The sequence below is a fragment of the Berghia stephanieae genome, chromosome 6 (assembly GCF_034508935.2).
Source record: "Berghia stephanieae isolate SIO BIC M18660-M18661 chromosome 6, UCSD_Bste_1.3, whole genome shotgun sequence".
NCBI classification, from domain to species: domain Eukaryota; kingdom Metazoa; phylum Mollusca; class Gastropoda; order Nudibranchia; family Aeolidiidae; genus Berghia; species Berghia stephanieae.
The window spans coordinates 39456567-39474044 of NC_088365.1; the positions used below are offsets into that span (position 1 = coordinate 39456567).

The following is a 17478-nucleotide window of genomic DNA, read 5'->3' on the forward strand; positions in this document are numbered from 1 at the left end:
ATGGAGGCCGACCGAAGAACAAGCTCGCGTGCTCGTCACGGTAATTTTTTAGTGACGTATAGTAACCCCGCCAATTCTCGCAAGCGATCTGGTAGTACAAGGTGTATATCTATGGCCTAGATCTATAATGTTACAAAACTAACTCCCGATCAAACAAAATCGAAACTCCAAATCTTCATGCCTTTAAAAAGAAACAGTTGTAAATAATTAAGTAGCGTTTAGTAATATAATTTTTATTCTGAGGCAATACAATATCGTTGATTATAAGTAGTTTAAATCAAATGGCGGAATTTTTGGCAAATATCGCAGAAGTAGGATAAAGTTAGCGGATTTTGGCGGATTTCTCAGACAAAGTTGGCGGGATTTTGCAAAAGCACCTGGCAACACTGATTCCGCCTTTCAACTTTCAGTCTTTCAGTACCCTAACACGCTCCGGACTGGATTAATCGTAACCGAAACACAATCATCATGTTATATTTGGAAGATTATCTAGAACGTAAGAAGAATGCTATTTTGTTGAATTTAATTTTAACGAACGAAGTGCGTGCATTTTTTATTCTTAAAAAAACAACAACACAAAACCAATTCCGACAATGAATGTTTTTCTAACACTAACATTGTAATTGTACTGTACTGTATACAACAAGAGATGAAGTGAGTAGAAAAGTGCCAGAAGACAATAGAGAATAAAAATTTTTCGCGGCGGTGGTGGGCCGATGAGAGCGTGACTCTACCGTATGAGCTATCCACGAACACAAAAATATTCGTATGATCAAACTCAGGTCATTTCAATTTCTAGAGCTCTCTCTCACCGACTTCTGGAGACCGCGGGTTCGCCACACAACCATAGCGAAGTTACCTGGCCAGCAGTTAAGCTTAATAACCAATATTCTCAACACAAACATATAACATAGAAACGATTGAGACATTGAGTATGCTCCGGTATATGGGGTGAATTTTTAATTCAGAAAAGTGAGCAGAGCAGGCACTTATGTTGATAACAACATTCTCTATTGTCTTCTGGCACTTTTCTACTCACTTCATCTCTTGTTGTTACCAACATAAGTTCTACGACTTATACGGTTCCAGAGTTATTTATATTTTTCTGTTGAAATTTTTATTTTTACCCAATTTTACAATTACAAGTACAAGGATAATCTGTGATCTCACTAAGGGGATGTACTCCAATCTTTTTTGTAATTTAATATTTTTTGGAGGGAGATTTCACTCTCTCTTTTCAGACATTTTGAAACCAGTGACAGAGGTTTTCATCAGAGGCCTACTCTAACTCTACCTGTAAAACTTTTGAATTTTGTAAAAAGCAAGGCAAGCAGACCATCTTTTCTTGGGGATCAATCAGACTCAAATTTATTGATAAAGTAAGTACCTTATCATATTAATATTTCCTTGAATCCTATAGAAATTGTAAATATTGCCCAAAATGAACATTCTACTGACACTAAAGAAAATTGAATTGTGGCCTTGAATTTTTTATCATATCCACTTAAATGAAAATTCTTTATATGCTGTTAAGACAATTTATAGCTGGATTAATTAGCATAAATTGATGTTAATGTTAAATGTATATTTTACTAATTTTACCCACTCAGATATGACCAGAAAGCTATTTAATACTCATGATGGTCATTATTCTGCGACATTTCTTATTGCCCTATTAGTGAATTTTTAAACAAATGTTTTTGTCTTGCACTTTATTTTACAGATGGTTCGAAATTATAAAAGGAAAGAAGCTGGAGGTCAAAAGAATTTTAGCCGGGACCCAAAAATGGAAGAGGCCTTCAATGCTGTAATGGGGAAGAAGATGTACTCAGCAAAGCATTTTGGAGTTGGCCACAAGGCGTTATGGTTACGCACAACAGGGAAAAATCCCCAATCAACGCCCATCAGGGGAGGAGCCCAGACCTTCCTCATATCATCGAACAAGAAATGGTGGACTGCATCCTTCTCATGGCAGATTGGGGATGGGGGTTCTGTGCAGAAGAGGTCAGAGACATAGTACAGGATTTTGTGATGACCAACAAAATTGAAACTCAGTTTGCAGAAGGCTGACCTGGTGAAGAATGGCTACAGGGGTTTCTTCAGAGGCATCCTGAATTAAGCCGCAGAACAACAGAACATCTAAGTCGTGGCAGAAAAGAGGCAGAGGATCCTGAAATAATTCAGCATTGGTTCCAACTACTACAGGAACAGTTAGAAAAATCTGGTGTGAAGACATGCCTGATCAATTCTACAACACCGATGAATCAGGTTTTGTGACTGACCCAAAATCGGATGTCGTCCTGGCACGTCGAGGTTCCCGTCGAGTCAACCAAACTATTGGTGGCTCAGGAAAGGAACAGATAACTGTTAATTGCGCAGGTTCGGCAAGTGGCCTTGTGGTACCCCCCTATGTGGTCTACAAAGGAAAGAATCTATACAATGACTGGGTGTGTGGTGGACCACAGGGAGCTGTTTATACAAGCCTCAATGGAAAGCGACCAGTTCATGGAGTGGTTTAAAACCATTTTCCTGGAATGGACGACAGCTTTTTTTCAACATCCCCGTATCCTTATATTTGATGGACACCTGTCTCAACTTTCTTTGGATATTATCAAATGTGCACGTGAAAACGTTATACTCCTGCGTCTGCCATCAAAACTAACTCATCTTCTCCAGCCTTTTGACATAACTGTTTTCAGACCGGTCAAGCAAAGATGGCAGAGTCTGCTTAGGCAATATGCAAGGTCACAACAGTTGGAAAAAATGAATATCCAGGAATGCTGAAAAAACTTTACGAGGAATCTTTTACGAAAAGCACCATCGAAGCAGGGTTTCGTTCAACTGGAATTTGTCCCTTTGAACCAAGCATGGTCAAATTAGATGACCATCGTCCATCACCAATGCCTTCTTCAACGCCTTCTCCAATTGCCTGTGTTGATGCATTGAATTTGTTTTCGCCAGCTCCATCGATTCCAATCATTACATCTTCACTGGATGACATAATTTCCTCAGCCTCGATTTCATCTGCGTCCTCATCGTCAGAGGTCCTACCATCTGGTACATTGTTTGCACCTATTTCAACAGCACTCCCTTCATCAGATCATGCGTCAACCTCAATCACACCTGCCTCTTTTATAACAGTTGCTCGTCCTTCCTCAGCATCAATAGAAATAGGAGCCATCACATCATTTGTACCCCCAGGAATCAGAACACTATCTCCCGCTATCTCTTCCGAATCCTCATCAGTTTTATCATCTTCTGCTGGATGTATCCCACATTCATCTCTAAACTCTATCAGTATCAGGGAATTCTTTATGCAACGAATGGCAGTGAGTCATTTTACGAGTACGATCTGTGAGAGTAGAACATTTCAGATATGGTGAAGCACTTACGGAAGAGAAATGTTTGGACCGCCTTCGAACAGAAGCTGATGCTCGTCAAGGCCCAATCGCTAGGAGGGCTCGTGGTCGGGGAAGAGGTCGTGGCAGACAGGAGAGATCCCGCATCCCTGGGGAAACGACCAGTGACGATGAGACGCAGTGCTGACATTGTGGCCTTACTGGTGGCTCCAATTGGATTGTGTGCAACATCTGTGATGAATGGTTAAAATTTCCTAATTTGACCATTGTTTTGATTCTCTGTCGCCATTTTGATTTGTGAAGTATTGAAAGGTAGTGCAAAGCAGTCCTAGGTTTATTTTTCTATTAGGGTTAGCTCGAGGATGGAGGATTTTTTTCTATTAGGGTTAGTTATAAGTCTTAGTAAAGGTGATAGGGTGTTTTTCCTATTATGGTTAGTTAAAGGTACTAGGTTATATTTTTTTTTAGGGTTAATTCAGGGAATATTTGAGTTGTCTCCCTTAGCACTAGGAGCTTTCGGAAGGCCTCCCCAAGTTGCAAGTGATGGTAAACATGTTTCGTCAGGTTACCTGGCAATGTTTGGGGGTTGATGTCCTTGACGAGAGGGCGGCCATCTTTTTTATTTACCTCGGAATTGGTCCAATCCGGGTTGCCACATTAGCTCTATCGGGTGTATATAGATTAAAAATAATAATAAGTACTCTGTTAAAAAATTCAAATTGGGTTGGGTTTGAGCTCAATACTCAATGAAACCTATATCGATATAAAATACTTTTCAAAATGATTCTAATGATACCAAAATTTTGAAAATCAGATGAGCAGAAGTTTAGTTTAGGTGGCATTTTTATGCATCTCAGTTGTAGATTACAAACACAAACCATTTTTATGCACCTGCATTGGCAGTGTTAAAAAAACGCAGTTTTTATGCACCTCCGTTGGCAGTGTTGGTTAATTAAAGAAAATGTTGCTGCTTGAAGCTTGAAGAAAGAAATAACGAAGTATTGAATTGTAAGCTTCAATTTATTAGACAAAGACGGATATCGTGGATGTTTCGGTTTTTCTCTTTATCAACAAAACATGATGAAAAAGGACGAATTAGGGATGTGTGAATGCAGACCTGCCAACCGGTACGATTAATCGTATTTTAGTACGATTTTTTTGGACTCAAATACGTGGATACGATTCCAAAGGATTCAGTACGATTTTTGTTTTAGTATTTAAGCTTTTACCACTTGTTAAATAGAAAATTTTAAGTGAAAATTAAATTTAACTAACATCTTTGGCAATGAAGCTTTCAATTAAAAACTGTATTGCTGATAAGCTAAAACATAAATGGATTATTTCCCTTTGTAATTACTAAAATTACTCTATTTTGTTAAAAAAAAATTAATGATATGTTTTTAAGATTGATAATTTTGTATGAGTGATTTTTTTTTTTTTTCATTACCAACTGGGCAGCTTTAGGAACAAAATGGTTCAAAATGAATCCTCTAGAAGTATTTAACTTGTCTGTGATATGTGTGAATTTCCCATCATTTGACCAACAGTAATATAGTATTATTATTATGTAGTAGTAGTAATAGTGGTAGAAGTAGTAGTGGTAGTAGTAATAGTACTAGTCTAGTAGTGGTTGTAGGAATTGGTGTAGTTGTAGTAGGAGGAGGAGTAGTAAATGCTATAAAAAAAAGGGAGAGAGATAGAGAGAGAGAGAGAGACATGGATCATTTGATAACATAATGGAAATTATCTTGTTACTGCTGCAAATTGTCATCTCTATTAGATTGAAGACCACTCTCACAAATATTTTATCTCAAAACCTTCAACTGATTTACTGGGCTGGCAGATGTATATCACCATCACAACTTCATTTGGGACATCAGCATCGTCATCTCAAACCATCACCACTGTTACAATTACAACCACCATCACAGCATTGTCACTGCCACAACAGATATAAGGGGATAGAAGGTACATACTGTGTCTTCTATCCCCTTATATCTGTTTTCCAACATGCTTTCTGTCTTTGTCTCGGAATAAGATTACTTGGTTTTGTCCTGGCACTGGCCGGAATCCTAGCTGGGAGGGAAACAGTCAAATGCATAGTTATTGTTTTGGGAGATGATATTTTTTTCCTTGTAAATCATCTCTCTGTTATGTATTATTATTTTTATTTTGAATGTATAATGTAAGCATTTGATTGAGTGTGTTCCTCTTTGTTGGATTTTGTGCTTGTGTCTGGATGAGACTTGTAGGTGATTTCAAACTAAGTACATTGGTGGTATGCTCTTGGAATCTACATCTGATCCCTATTTGTTCTCAGTTCCCCTTTGTCTTACTTTTTCTTGGGTGCTTTAATTGTAATTCTAGAACTTTTTACTATCCCATTTTCTTCCTTTTTACTGGCGCTGATATAACCTAAATGTGTTGCAAGCGCCGTAAAACCCTTAAAAACAAAAACAACAACTGCCACAACCACCACCACCACATCACTTCATCCATCACCACCACCGCTAGAGCACCATCGCTACAACCAGGATCTCCTCTTCTACAGTCACTAGCATCAATACTTACATCATATTTGGGGGTCTTTGGTCATTTCTTTGATATTGCAATTTCTTAGCCTTATACTTATTTAAAATGGTCATTAAGTTTTAGTTTCTCGATAAACCAATAATTTTGTAATTACTAGTGATTGCTGCAAACGTATGTTTGAATGATGAAGATCGGAGTTTATTTTTGATTTGGGTTTGATGTTAGCTTTATATTGAAGTTTTGTATTTTGCGCACTTTTATTTTCCACACATGCAGCGCGGACACTTTTTTGCTAAAAAATACACTTTTTAGGATCATAGAAATACACTTTTCATTCTGGGAAGGTTGGCAGGTCTGTGAATGGGTAGTTAAGGTGAATAAACATAAACAATGATGGGACATGAAATAGAATACTCCTTTGTAAGGAAGTACAAATTAATAAATAATAATAATAATAATGAAATTAATTAACACAGTTTTTATGTACTGCCGTTGGGTTGTAAACCCTCTCTATCTCTCTCCCTCGCTATCTTCCTCTCTTAATCTCTTCAACACCCCCCCCCCTCTCTCTCTCTCTCTCTCTCTCTCTCTCTCTCTCTCTCTCTCTCTCTCTCTCTCTCTCTCTTTTAGCTTTGAATTATATCATATCGCTTTCCCACATGGTTGAATGATGGATTGATTTGATTGATTAAAGCAGTCTAGGTTTTGGTTATTGTTAATGACATTAATACGTAAAAGAACAACTGTGTAAGTAAAATTAAAACGAAAGGAAGTTACTCCATGAATCTTGGAGCTAACTTATAAGTAAAAAGGCAGAAGGGGGTGGATTGGCAGTGACAGATAAGAAAGAGAGGTGGGGGGGGGGGGGGGGGGGGAGTTTGAGGAAAACATAGAAGACTAAGACTAAGAGATGAATCAGGGCTGCCAGATGATCGCGGAACCGCGAAAATTCGCGGTTGAAAGCTGTTTCGCGAATTTTCAAGGCCATTAAAAAAAAAAAAAACATTATAATTTTTTAAGCGTTTTTTTTTCTCCCGAAATGGCGACATTATTATGGTTAGAAAGTAGCTCATTTACGATGAATGAGGAGTAGAGATATGTAGATAATATTAATATGGGGCAGTGAATGGTTACTTTTTGAGGATTGGTGGGGCCTTTGAAATTGACGTTTTTAATGTATTTCTTCTGCACAGTAATCCCTCTATCTACTCTGCACTCTCTTGTTTAAGGTATGTATTGTACAATAATCTTTACTAAATTGCTTATATTGAAATGCCTGGGTGGGGATCCTGACCTCCTATAGTGGGTAGGGAGGTATATGCTGTGTCTTCTATCCCCCCATACCCGTTTTCCAATTGTTTCCTGTCGTTGCCTTGGAATGAGATTACTTGGATTTGTCCTGGCCTTGGCCGGAGTTCCTTGGCTGGGAGGGAAACAGTCGAATGTATAGTTATAGTTTTGGGAGATGATATTTTTTTCATTGTAAATCTTCTCTCTGTTATGCATTGTATTATGTTTAGTTTACATATTATATTATATGATTTGTAAACATTTGAGTGTATTCCTCTTAGTTGGGACCTGTGCTTGTGTCTGGATGATACTTTTAGGTGATCTCAAACTAAGTACTTTGACGGTGTGCTCTTGGAATGAATCTACATCTGTTCCCTATTTGAACCAATTCCCCTTTGTCTCACCTTTTGTTTTGTGCTTTAATTGTAATTCTAGAACTTTTTATTATCCCATTTTCTTCCTTTTTACTGGCGCTGATATGACCTTAATGTGTTGCAAGCACCGTAAAACCCTTAAAAACATTTAAAAAACAAACATATTGAAATGCTAATTTATAAAGAGTAACATTTTTATGTACCTTACTTCAAAATTCAGTTTTCATAGTGATTTCTGAAATTCAGTCTGTGTCCAAGAGAGAGAGTTTGATTGGAGCGGATTTTTTCAAACCTGCCTGGCAGCCCTGTAAATAGAAATAGATGGCGGGGGCGAGGAAAGGCGGGTTGTAGGTTGTACTTTTGCTTTGTTTTCTCCAAAAGGTTGATTGACTGGGACTGAATCAAACTATAATCTATCATTCTATGGGTGGTCACTGTGTGTGAAACCGTTACCATTCTGTACAAACAAACCAGAGTTTTTAGGGGCAGCTTGGCTCAGCAGTACGATCTTTGCTTACTATCCGAAAGGTCTGTGGGCCACATTTCGAAAAGGTAACCCCCCCCCCCCCCCAAAGGGCATTTCAAGATATCCATTTTTGGAATCGTCATTATATGCACTTTCAATATCCAGTTGTCTCCACATCAAAGAGTGGTCATTGGGGGGGGGGGGGGGGGGGGCGCTGTTGCCTATCCAAGATGGCTGCCATGTAACAAAGCATGGGCCAATAGAGTGTGATTTTCTACAAATATCAAGCGTATTTGTTGCTGAACATTAAAAGAATTCCTCACATATATTTGCTAAATCTTATTTTTATATTACACTTTTAACAGAACACATATGTACTGTGCATCTGTATTGTATAAAATAATATGTGAGGATATTGTCAGGGAAGAGTTTTGTTTATGTTATGATGCAAATATCGGGCTTTTAAAAAGATATTTCCTTTATTACATTTTAATTATTAGCTAAACTTTAGTAAATAAAACTGTATACATTCCAAGTTTCTAACTAACTATATGTGCTTTTACCAAAAAAATGCATAAAAAGAATAATGAATTAATATGAAGCACGTACAATTTTTAGAATTACCTCCCCTGAGTAAATTATGGCTTTTGTTCAGCAGATGAAAGCTTTTTGCTGTGTCTTTTAAATTTTTTATCTAAAGTGGGACCTCTAATTCAGTCCATCTTCAATATTAAATGTTAAATTTATTCAGTTTGAAAAAGTCTTTCCGTGAGGGAATGGAAACCCAAGTTCTTATAATGAAGTAGATTATTATATCTAGGTTGTAGCTAACAGCATTTTTCTTTATGCAAGTTACATTTTTTATACATATGTTAACATTAAGGTACAGTCTACATGTGCAGGTCTAATATCCAAACCCAGCCCAAATATGGGCTTAGTTTAACATTGTTGTAATGGACAAATATATTTTGCGTCATTAAAAAAAAATTCCATTACAAACTTACAAGAATTAGCCCATAATGAATTGGGTTATCATACATGCAAATAAGTGCACGCCGGGTAAAGTAATTGCTGTTTGAAGCTGTGTTAAAGTTTATAATCAATGAATGGGTTTCTCTTTTCACACAGATAAAACACCTATTTCGTTAAAGTAGAAAACAAATGCCACAAAGAAGAACAAGAATAGAAGAAACTATCATTCACGACTTTTCAGTGAGCTCTAAAATTGATGTAAAACCATTAACAGAAACATCTTGGCAAAAAATAAAAGCAAACAATTCAACAAAAACATCTCGTCAGCAGTTCTGTTTTATGCTTTGACCTCATTTGTAATAATGTTCCAATTGAACCTAACTACATAACGCACGGTTTTCACAGAAAATGCTATCAAAGATTCATCAATATCAAATTATCTTGTAAAGAGAAAAATATGCTTTGACAACTCTGACAGTGATGTTATTTCTATAAACGCCCACCTTGTCGACAGTTAGTTTTATTTCCGTCTAACAAATGCTTTATATGTGGGAAGGGAATGAAATGGATTGTACTCAAGAGTAAAGGAATATCTAATCGGGATAGGCTAGTTAAATGCGTAACAGGGACAGCAGAGGATAGCATCAAACAATCTGCAATTTTGAAGGAAGATGAATGTATTTTGAGAAAAGTTACTGGACAGGATTTGGTGGCAAAAGAAGATCATTACCATGAAGAATGTAGAAAACACTTTATCGAAAAACTTTGTTGCAGCAAAGAAACAGATATCAAGAGTGAAACTAAAGCTGCCCAACAAGCCCATCAAAAAGCATTTAGTTTCTTGGTATAATATAATTATATTGAGCAGGACATTTTTTTTAAATGCCATAATCACAAGGATAACTGAAGTAAAATTGCGCCATCAACTTTTTCTGAAATAAAAATTCCCACTTTTCTGCAATCCAAATTTTTCAAATCAAAAGCTAGAAGAAAAGATCATAAAGCGATTTGGTACCTGTGTGAATATTTTTCAGCCTAAATATCGATCAGAAATATTATATTCGAATGAAATATCCACACCACGGCAGTTGCTTTCGAGTCATCAACATCAGATTTAAGAACACTTGAAAACACTGCCCTTCTTCTACAAAATAGGCACAATGGCCTCCAACCAGTGAATACCTACATTCATCTCATGTTCCAGAGTATCTCATTAAGTTCCTGCAAAAGTTACTAACTCCAACGAAATCAAAGGATGTATCCCCATCATACGTACACAAAATACAATCTATGGTCCAGGACATTTGTTATTCTGTAACTAAAGGAGCATGGCAGCAGCCAAAACACCTCCTTTTTGGAATGTCGGTCTATCATCTCAATGGAAGCTCACAACTCATAACATTACTGAACAGGCTAGGCCACTGCATTTCTGATTCCGGCGTCCTTCAGTTGGAAACGAGGATGGCAGAAAACATTATTTTATCTGATAGTGTGATTCCCCCAAAAGTGTTCAAAGTGAAAATATCATTACCCGTACTTATTTTTGTGGGGATAATTTTGATGGAAATGAAGAAACTATTACTTGCATCCAGTGTTGTTTCTTCTCTTTTAGAATTCCATTCTCATTCCTTCACCGGATGCAACTCAACAAGTGCATTTGTCTGTCAAGGGAAAAGAAAGGTCCTAAAACTCCTTATGAAAAGTGGTGGTATGCAATCAACATTCCAGGCCATTGGTGACATATCTTGTCTACAGGAAAAGACAATAGAACAGCTTGAACAGTTTGTATGTTGGATATATGGTTCACTCTCATTATCGAGTATTAACATGGTTCAGTATCTTAAAGCCAAAGAATGATTCCATGCAAAAGGCAAACAGGTGCTCTGAGAGAAAGACAACACCGATTTACGTCTTCTCTCTCTGTGCAAATCATCACTCCTTCTACAAACTAAGCGTGCAAACTATAGAGTCTGTCATATGCCAAATATTTTAAGATTTATTTGCTATCTGTGTAGTGTAATATAAGTCGATTTTGGGGGTTTAAAGAATTTATTTGTAACTTAAGATTGAGATACTTAGGTTCTTTGCAGGTGATTTTTTTCAATGAAGCACCTCAAAATACAAGGAAAGCTTCCATATGCTTATAGAAATAGTGTATCTGCACAATATATCAAATTTTGAAAAGAATCCCAGCCGATATCTTTGACCGTTTTGAGCCTTGAAGTTGACAAAAATTTGCGATTTTGGTGCAGGTCGCTATGCGATTGTTCGAAAAATTATAGTACCAGACCCATATTTTTGCTATATTATGCTGGACCATATGTTATTTATTGAGATACAAATCATCAATGTCCAAAAATTAAACATTAAAGTCATGAAAATAAAAATAGTGAAAAAATTCTTTTTTTTTTTGCCGAACAGCACGGGGAGCCATATTCAAGGGCAAATAACTCCAAAAGTTGTGATTATCCGGAGTGGACTGTAGTAATACATATTATATACATAACATGCAATTATGTTACAGTAAAGTTACAAACAATGAGATAATGAGATTTGCACATCAAATTTCCTCTCTCTTTCCTTCTTCTAAGGATAGGAATCGTGTCCTGCCCCCCTCTCTCACTCGCTCTTTCCTTCTGATCTATCCTCTCTGTATTTGAGAAATAACTATTGATTCTGTAAGTTTGTCCAAAATGCTCACAACACCCGCCAGCTGGACGCAACGCACCAATACACAAAACCACATGCAGCCCCGAACACCCAAAGTCCGACCGCTAGAATTCAGCGAGAACCAATCATAAACAGCGGCCGATCATAAACAACTATAAGAAGACGAGTTACTTCAATTTTGTTTCTCCCATATGCAATAAAACTACACATATTAATACTATAATAGTATTAATAATAATAATAATAATAATAATAATAATAATAATAATAATAATAATAATAATAATAATAATAATATAATAATAATAAAAATAATAATAGTATTGATAATAATAGTATTAATAATAATAATAATATTAATAATAATAAAAAGACACCTGTTGGGCGCTTTCCATGACACCAAACATATCAAAGTGCTTTACAGATAATGAATTACGTTACGAACATATGTATAGTCAAGATGAACTATTGAAAGAAGACACAAATGGCTTAAATAATAGTATACAGTGATGCCAAAACTGCGGTTTCATTGTGTTTCACTGTAAAAAAAATCCAGTCTGGGGCAAAAAAAAAAATTCGGGTTAAGGGTACTTCCGTAACTTCCGTCAAAGTCCGGTGAGGTCAAATTGTTCCAATCACTACTACTACTACAACCACCACCACCACACCATCATCCCTACCACCACTACTACTACAAATAACACCACATCATCCCCAGCACCACTACTACTACAACTACCACCACATCATCATTCCTATCACTACTACTGCTACAACCACCACCACATCATCATCACTAGCACTACTACTACAACCACCACCGCAACATCATCATCACTACCATTACCACCATATCATCACTACCACTACTACTACTGCTATAATATAACCACACCACCATATCATCATCACTACTACTGCAACCACCGCCACATCATCATCACGACCACTACTACCGCAGCCACCGCCACTACATCATCATCATTACCACTACTACTACAACTACAACTACCACCACCACATCATCACTATCACTATCACTACTTCTACTATAACCACCACCATCACCACATCATCATTACTATTACCACCGCATCATACTACCACTACTACTACTACAACCACCGCCACCACATCATCATCACCACTACTACTACAAACATCACCAACACATCATCACTAGCTCTACTACTACTACTACTACTACTACTACTACTACTACTACTACTACTACTACTACTACTACTACTACAATCACTACTTCTACTATAACCACCACCATCACCACATCATCATTACTATTACCACCGCATCATACTACCACTACTACTACTACAACCACCGCCACCACATCATCATCACCACTACTACTACAAACATCACCAACACATCATCACTAGCTACTAAACTACTACTACTACTACTACTACTACTACTATACTACTACTATACTACTACTACTATACTATACTACACTACTACTACACTACTACTGCTACTATTACTACTACTACTACTACTACTACTACTACTACTACTACTACTACTACTACTACTACTACTACTACTACTACAATCACCACCACCACCACCACATCATCACTACCACTACTACTACAACCACCACTACATCATCACTAGCTTACTACTACTACATACTCTACACTACTACTACTACTACTACTACTATACTACTACTATACTACTACTACTACTACTACTACTACTACTACTACTACTACAATCACCACCACCACCACCACATCATCACTACCACTACTACTACAACCACCACTACATCATCACTAGCTCTACTACTACTACTACTACTACTACTACTACTACTACTACTACTACTACTACTACTACAACCACCACCACCACAACCACATTATCATCACTACCATTACCACCACATCATCACTACCACAGCTACTACTACTACAACCACACCACCACATCATCACTACTACTACTACTACTACTACAGCCACTGCCACATCATCACGACCACTACTACTACAACCACCACCATCACATCATCATCACTACCACTACTACTACTACTACTACTACTACTACTACTACTACTACTACTACTACTACTACTATTACTACTGCTACTACACAACCAACACATCATCACTACTATTACTACTGCTACTACACAACCAACACATCATCACTACCATTACTACCACAACCGTCACCACCACATTATCATCACTACCACTACTGCTACAAGCACCAACACCACCACATCATCACTAGCACTACTACTACTACTACAACCACCACCACCACATCATCATCGCTACCATGACCACCGCATCATCACTACCATTACTGCTACTATTACAATTACCACCACCACCACGTCGTTACTACTACATCATCATCACTACTACTACAACCACCACCACATTATCATCACTGCAACCACCACCCCCACCACCTCATCATCCCTACCACTAATAGGTACCGCTAGAACCACCACATCATCATCACTAGCACTACTACTATTACCACCACCAGCACTCTACATCACCACCACATACCACCACATCATCACTACCTCTACACTATACATACCACCCCTTCATCATCCTACTATCTACAACACACCACACCACACCTATTCACCACCACCACCTCATCACTCCTACCTATACACTACACACATCTTATAAATACCACCACATATCTATAACCAACCCCAATATCACGCACCACACCCCCACACTCATCATCATACACTATACTACAACCTACCACCACACATCATCACTATCACTATCATACCCACTCATATACATCCACCATCACACTCATCTCTACTATAAAACCCATCATACTACATACTACTACCTACACGATCACCACACACATCATACTCACACTACTACTACAAACCACACCACCACATCATCATCGCTACCATACACCTCATCACTACTTACTGCTACTATTACATTACCACCACCACACGTCGTTACTACTACACTCATCACTACTCTACTACAACCACCACCACATTATCATACACTGCAACCACCACCACCCCACCACCTCATCATCACTACCACTAATAGGTACCGCTAGAACCACCACATCATCATCACTAGCACTACTACTATTACCACCACCAGCACATCATCATCACTACCATTACCACCACATCATCACTACCTCTCACTACTACTACTACTACAACACCACCATATCATCATCATCATCATTACCACTACTGCTACACTGATCACCACCACATCATCATTAGCTCTACTACTACTACTACTACTACTACTACTACTACTACTACTACTACTACTACTACTACTACTACTACTACTACTACTACTACTACTACAATCACCACCACCACCACCACATCATCACTTCCATTTGTCGCGTCTATGTGGGAGAAGTGGCAAATAAGAATAGACAAATAGGAGTCAGATAGTTCCCCAAAGACAAAGTGATCTAGTGCCACTTTTTACCCTGTTATAGTTGGGTTAAAGTTCCTGACAACTCGACAGATAGTAAGAATTTTTTTAAAGTTTAAAGAAATAGGTAGTAGAAGTAGTGGTAGATTATTGGCAAGTTATATAGGGGTAGATAGGTTCAGAAGGTAAGTATTAATACCCGTTAAAGCAGAAATACTTTAATATAAATCAACAGAATTGCCTCACACAATAACAAGTTAACACATAATTAAGATAAATATAAAGGGAGTAAATCTGACTCATGAATGAACAACACAAAATAAACGACGTTTCGGCCCTTGGCCTTTATCAAGTAAACACAGAATACATATATATTTACATATACCTACCTTATTCTTGAAATATATGTATATACTTTTTCATCCATTGCACACACACACACACACACACACACACACACACACACACACACACACACACATTTACAGATTTTCGTCTATATTATTATGACAATCTAATATAAATATATATGTATTCTGTGTTTACTTGTTAAAGGCCAAGGGCTGAAACGTCGTTTGTTTTGTGTTGTTCATTCATGAGTCAGATTTACTCCCTTTATCTTTATCTCCATTTTATTGACTCATTTAGGCACCTCTATTTATTAGTTTTAACATATAATTAGCCAAAGAATAATAGTACATTTTGAATAATTAAAATTAGGCTATGGGTAGTTAATTTCATCCCTTATCGCAGGCTACTCAATTTGATTTTAATGGGGTCCTTATCTGATTGGATGTGCCTGGGGGCGGCGTTCAGGTTTCTTCTGCCTGGTTATTTAGTGGAGGAGCCTTTGCCATTATCCAGTTGTCTCAGTGGATCACTTGATAGATTCAACTCTGGATCCACTTGTAACCAAATGGACATTTACTCGGTACTCCGATGGATGTTTACTCTGTACCCCGATTGATGTTTAGTCGGTACCCCAATCTGTGAAAATACCGGAGCAAATCTTTGACTAGTTACAACATTTTTATATTCCTTATGAGCAGTGATGTTGTGAAGAATTTCAATTAACAACCCTTGACATCTCTACTGATCTAAATTTTGTTAATCGCGTTTCTTAATTTATTTAACGTAGTACATGAAGGTTAGTGGGATGGGAAAGGGTAAGTAAACAATGAGAGCATAAGAATCAATACAGTGGAACCTCCCAATAACGGCATGCCACGGGACCGAGTTTTTATGTCGTTATCCGGAGGTGCCGTTATTTAGAGGTTTCCAAGATGGTGGACAAAGTGGGCGTGGTAAGGCCCGCGGGACCAGTTTTTATTAACATTGACAAAACAAACAAAACATTGTAGTGTATTCCTCTTACAGGGTTCTTGTGCGTGTGTCTGGATGAGACTTTTAGGTGATCTGAACTGAGTACACTGATGGTGTGCTCCTGGAATCTACATCTGTTCCCTATTTAAACCATTCCCCTTTGTCTTACTTTTTCTTATGTCATTTCAATTGTAAATCTAGATTGTTTTTTACTATCCAATTTTCTTCCTTTTTACTGGCGCTGATATGACATAGATGTGTCACAAGCGCTGTAAAACCCTTTAAAACAAGTGAGTTAGATAAAATTCCTCATCCTCTTCCTCCTCCTCCCACAAAAACACTACTGCTACTACTACTACTACTGCTGCTACTACTACTACTACTACTACTACTACTACTACTACTACTACTACTACTACTACTACTACTACTACTACTACTACTACTACTACTACTACTATTACTACTACTACTACTACTATACTACTACTACTATTATTATTATTATTATTATTATTATATACTACTAACTACTCTACTACTACTATACTACTACTACTACTACTACTATACATACTACTACTACTACTACTACTGCTACTACTAATACTACTACTACTACTACTATCACCACATAATATCACATTTTCCAAGATTTTGTGTTTACTTGCTTACACTTACATTTATACCTTGGTTTTTATTAATGCATATCAGCCAAGATTCGTCAAAAAAAAAGCTGCGTTCTCATTGGTTTCAAAAGCTGCGTTCTCATTGGTTCAAGCAGGAATCGTTTTTATAAACTTTGAGTACTCATACTCGGTATTTTTAGTATCAGATATCTACGAAAACTGCCGAAATTCGCCAAAATGATGTCGTTATTCGGTTTTATCAAAAAGTGCGTCGTTATCTGGAGGTTTTTTTTTACTGATCTTAAAAAGAAAAAAATTCGAGACCACGGGTCAATGTCGTTATCAAGAGGTTGTCGCTATTCGGAGGTTTCGTAATCGGGAGGTTCCACTGTACATAAATAGTACCATCAGGTATTG

The 17478-nt window shown here is 37.4% G+C and overlaps 1 protein-coding gene and 1 long non-coding RNA gene across 2 annotated transcripts in view; both read left to right on the forward strand.

The window, feature by feature from the left end:
* Nucleotides 1–380: 380 nt before the first annotated feature.
* LOC144975013 (inhibitor of growth protein 3-like) overlaps nucleotides 381–17478 on the forward strand; it is a 71959-nt gene continuing 54861 nt past the window's right edge. Inside the window, exon 1 of the mRNA XM_078918658.1 lies at nucleotides 381–496. Within this exon, the coding sequence (XP_078774784.1) occupies nucleotides 469–496 (28 nt within the window). The 5' untranslated portion in view covers nucleotides 381–468. The remainder of the gene's footprint in view (nucleotides 497–17478) is intronic.
* On the forward strand, nucleotides 1266–2127 carry LOC144975017 (uncharacterized). The gene is made up of 2 exons (XR_013645849.1): nucleotides 1266–1379; nucleotides 1724–2127. It is a non-coding gene; the product is annotated as an uncharacterized LOC144975017 (long non-coding RNA).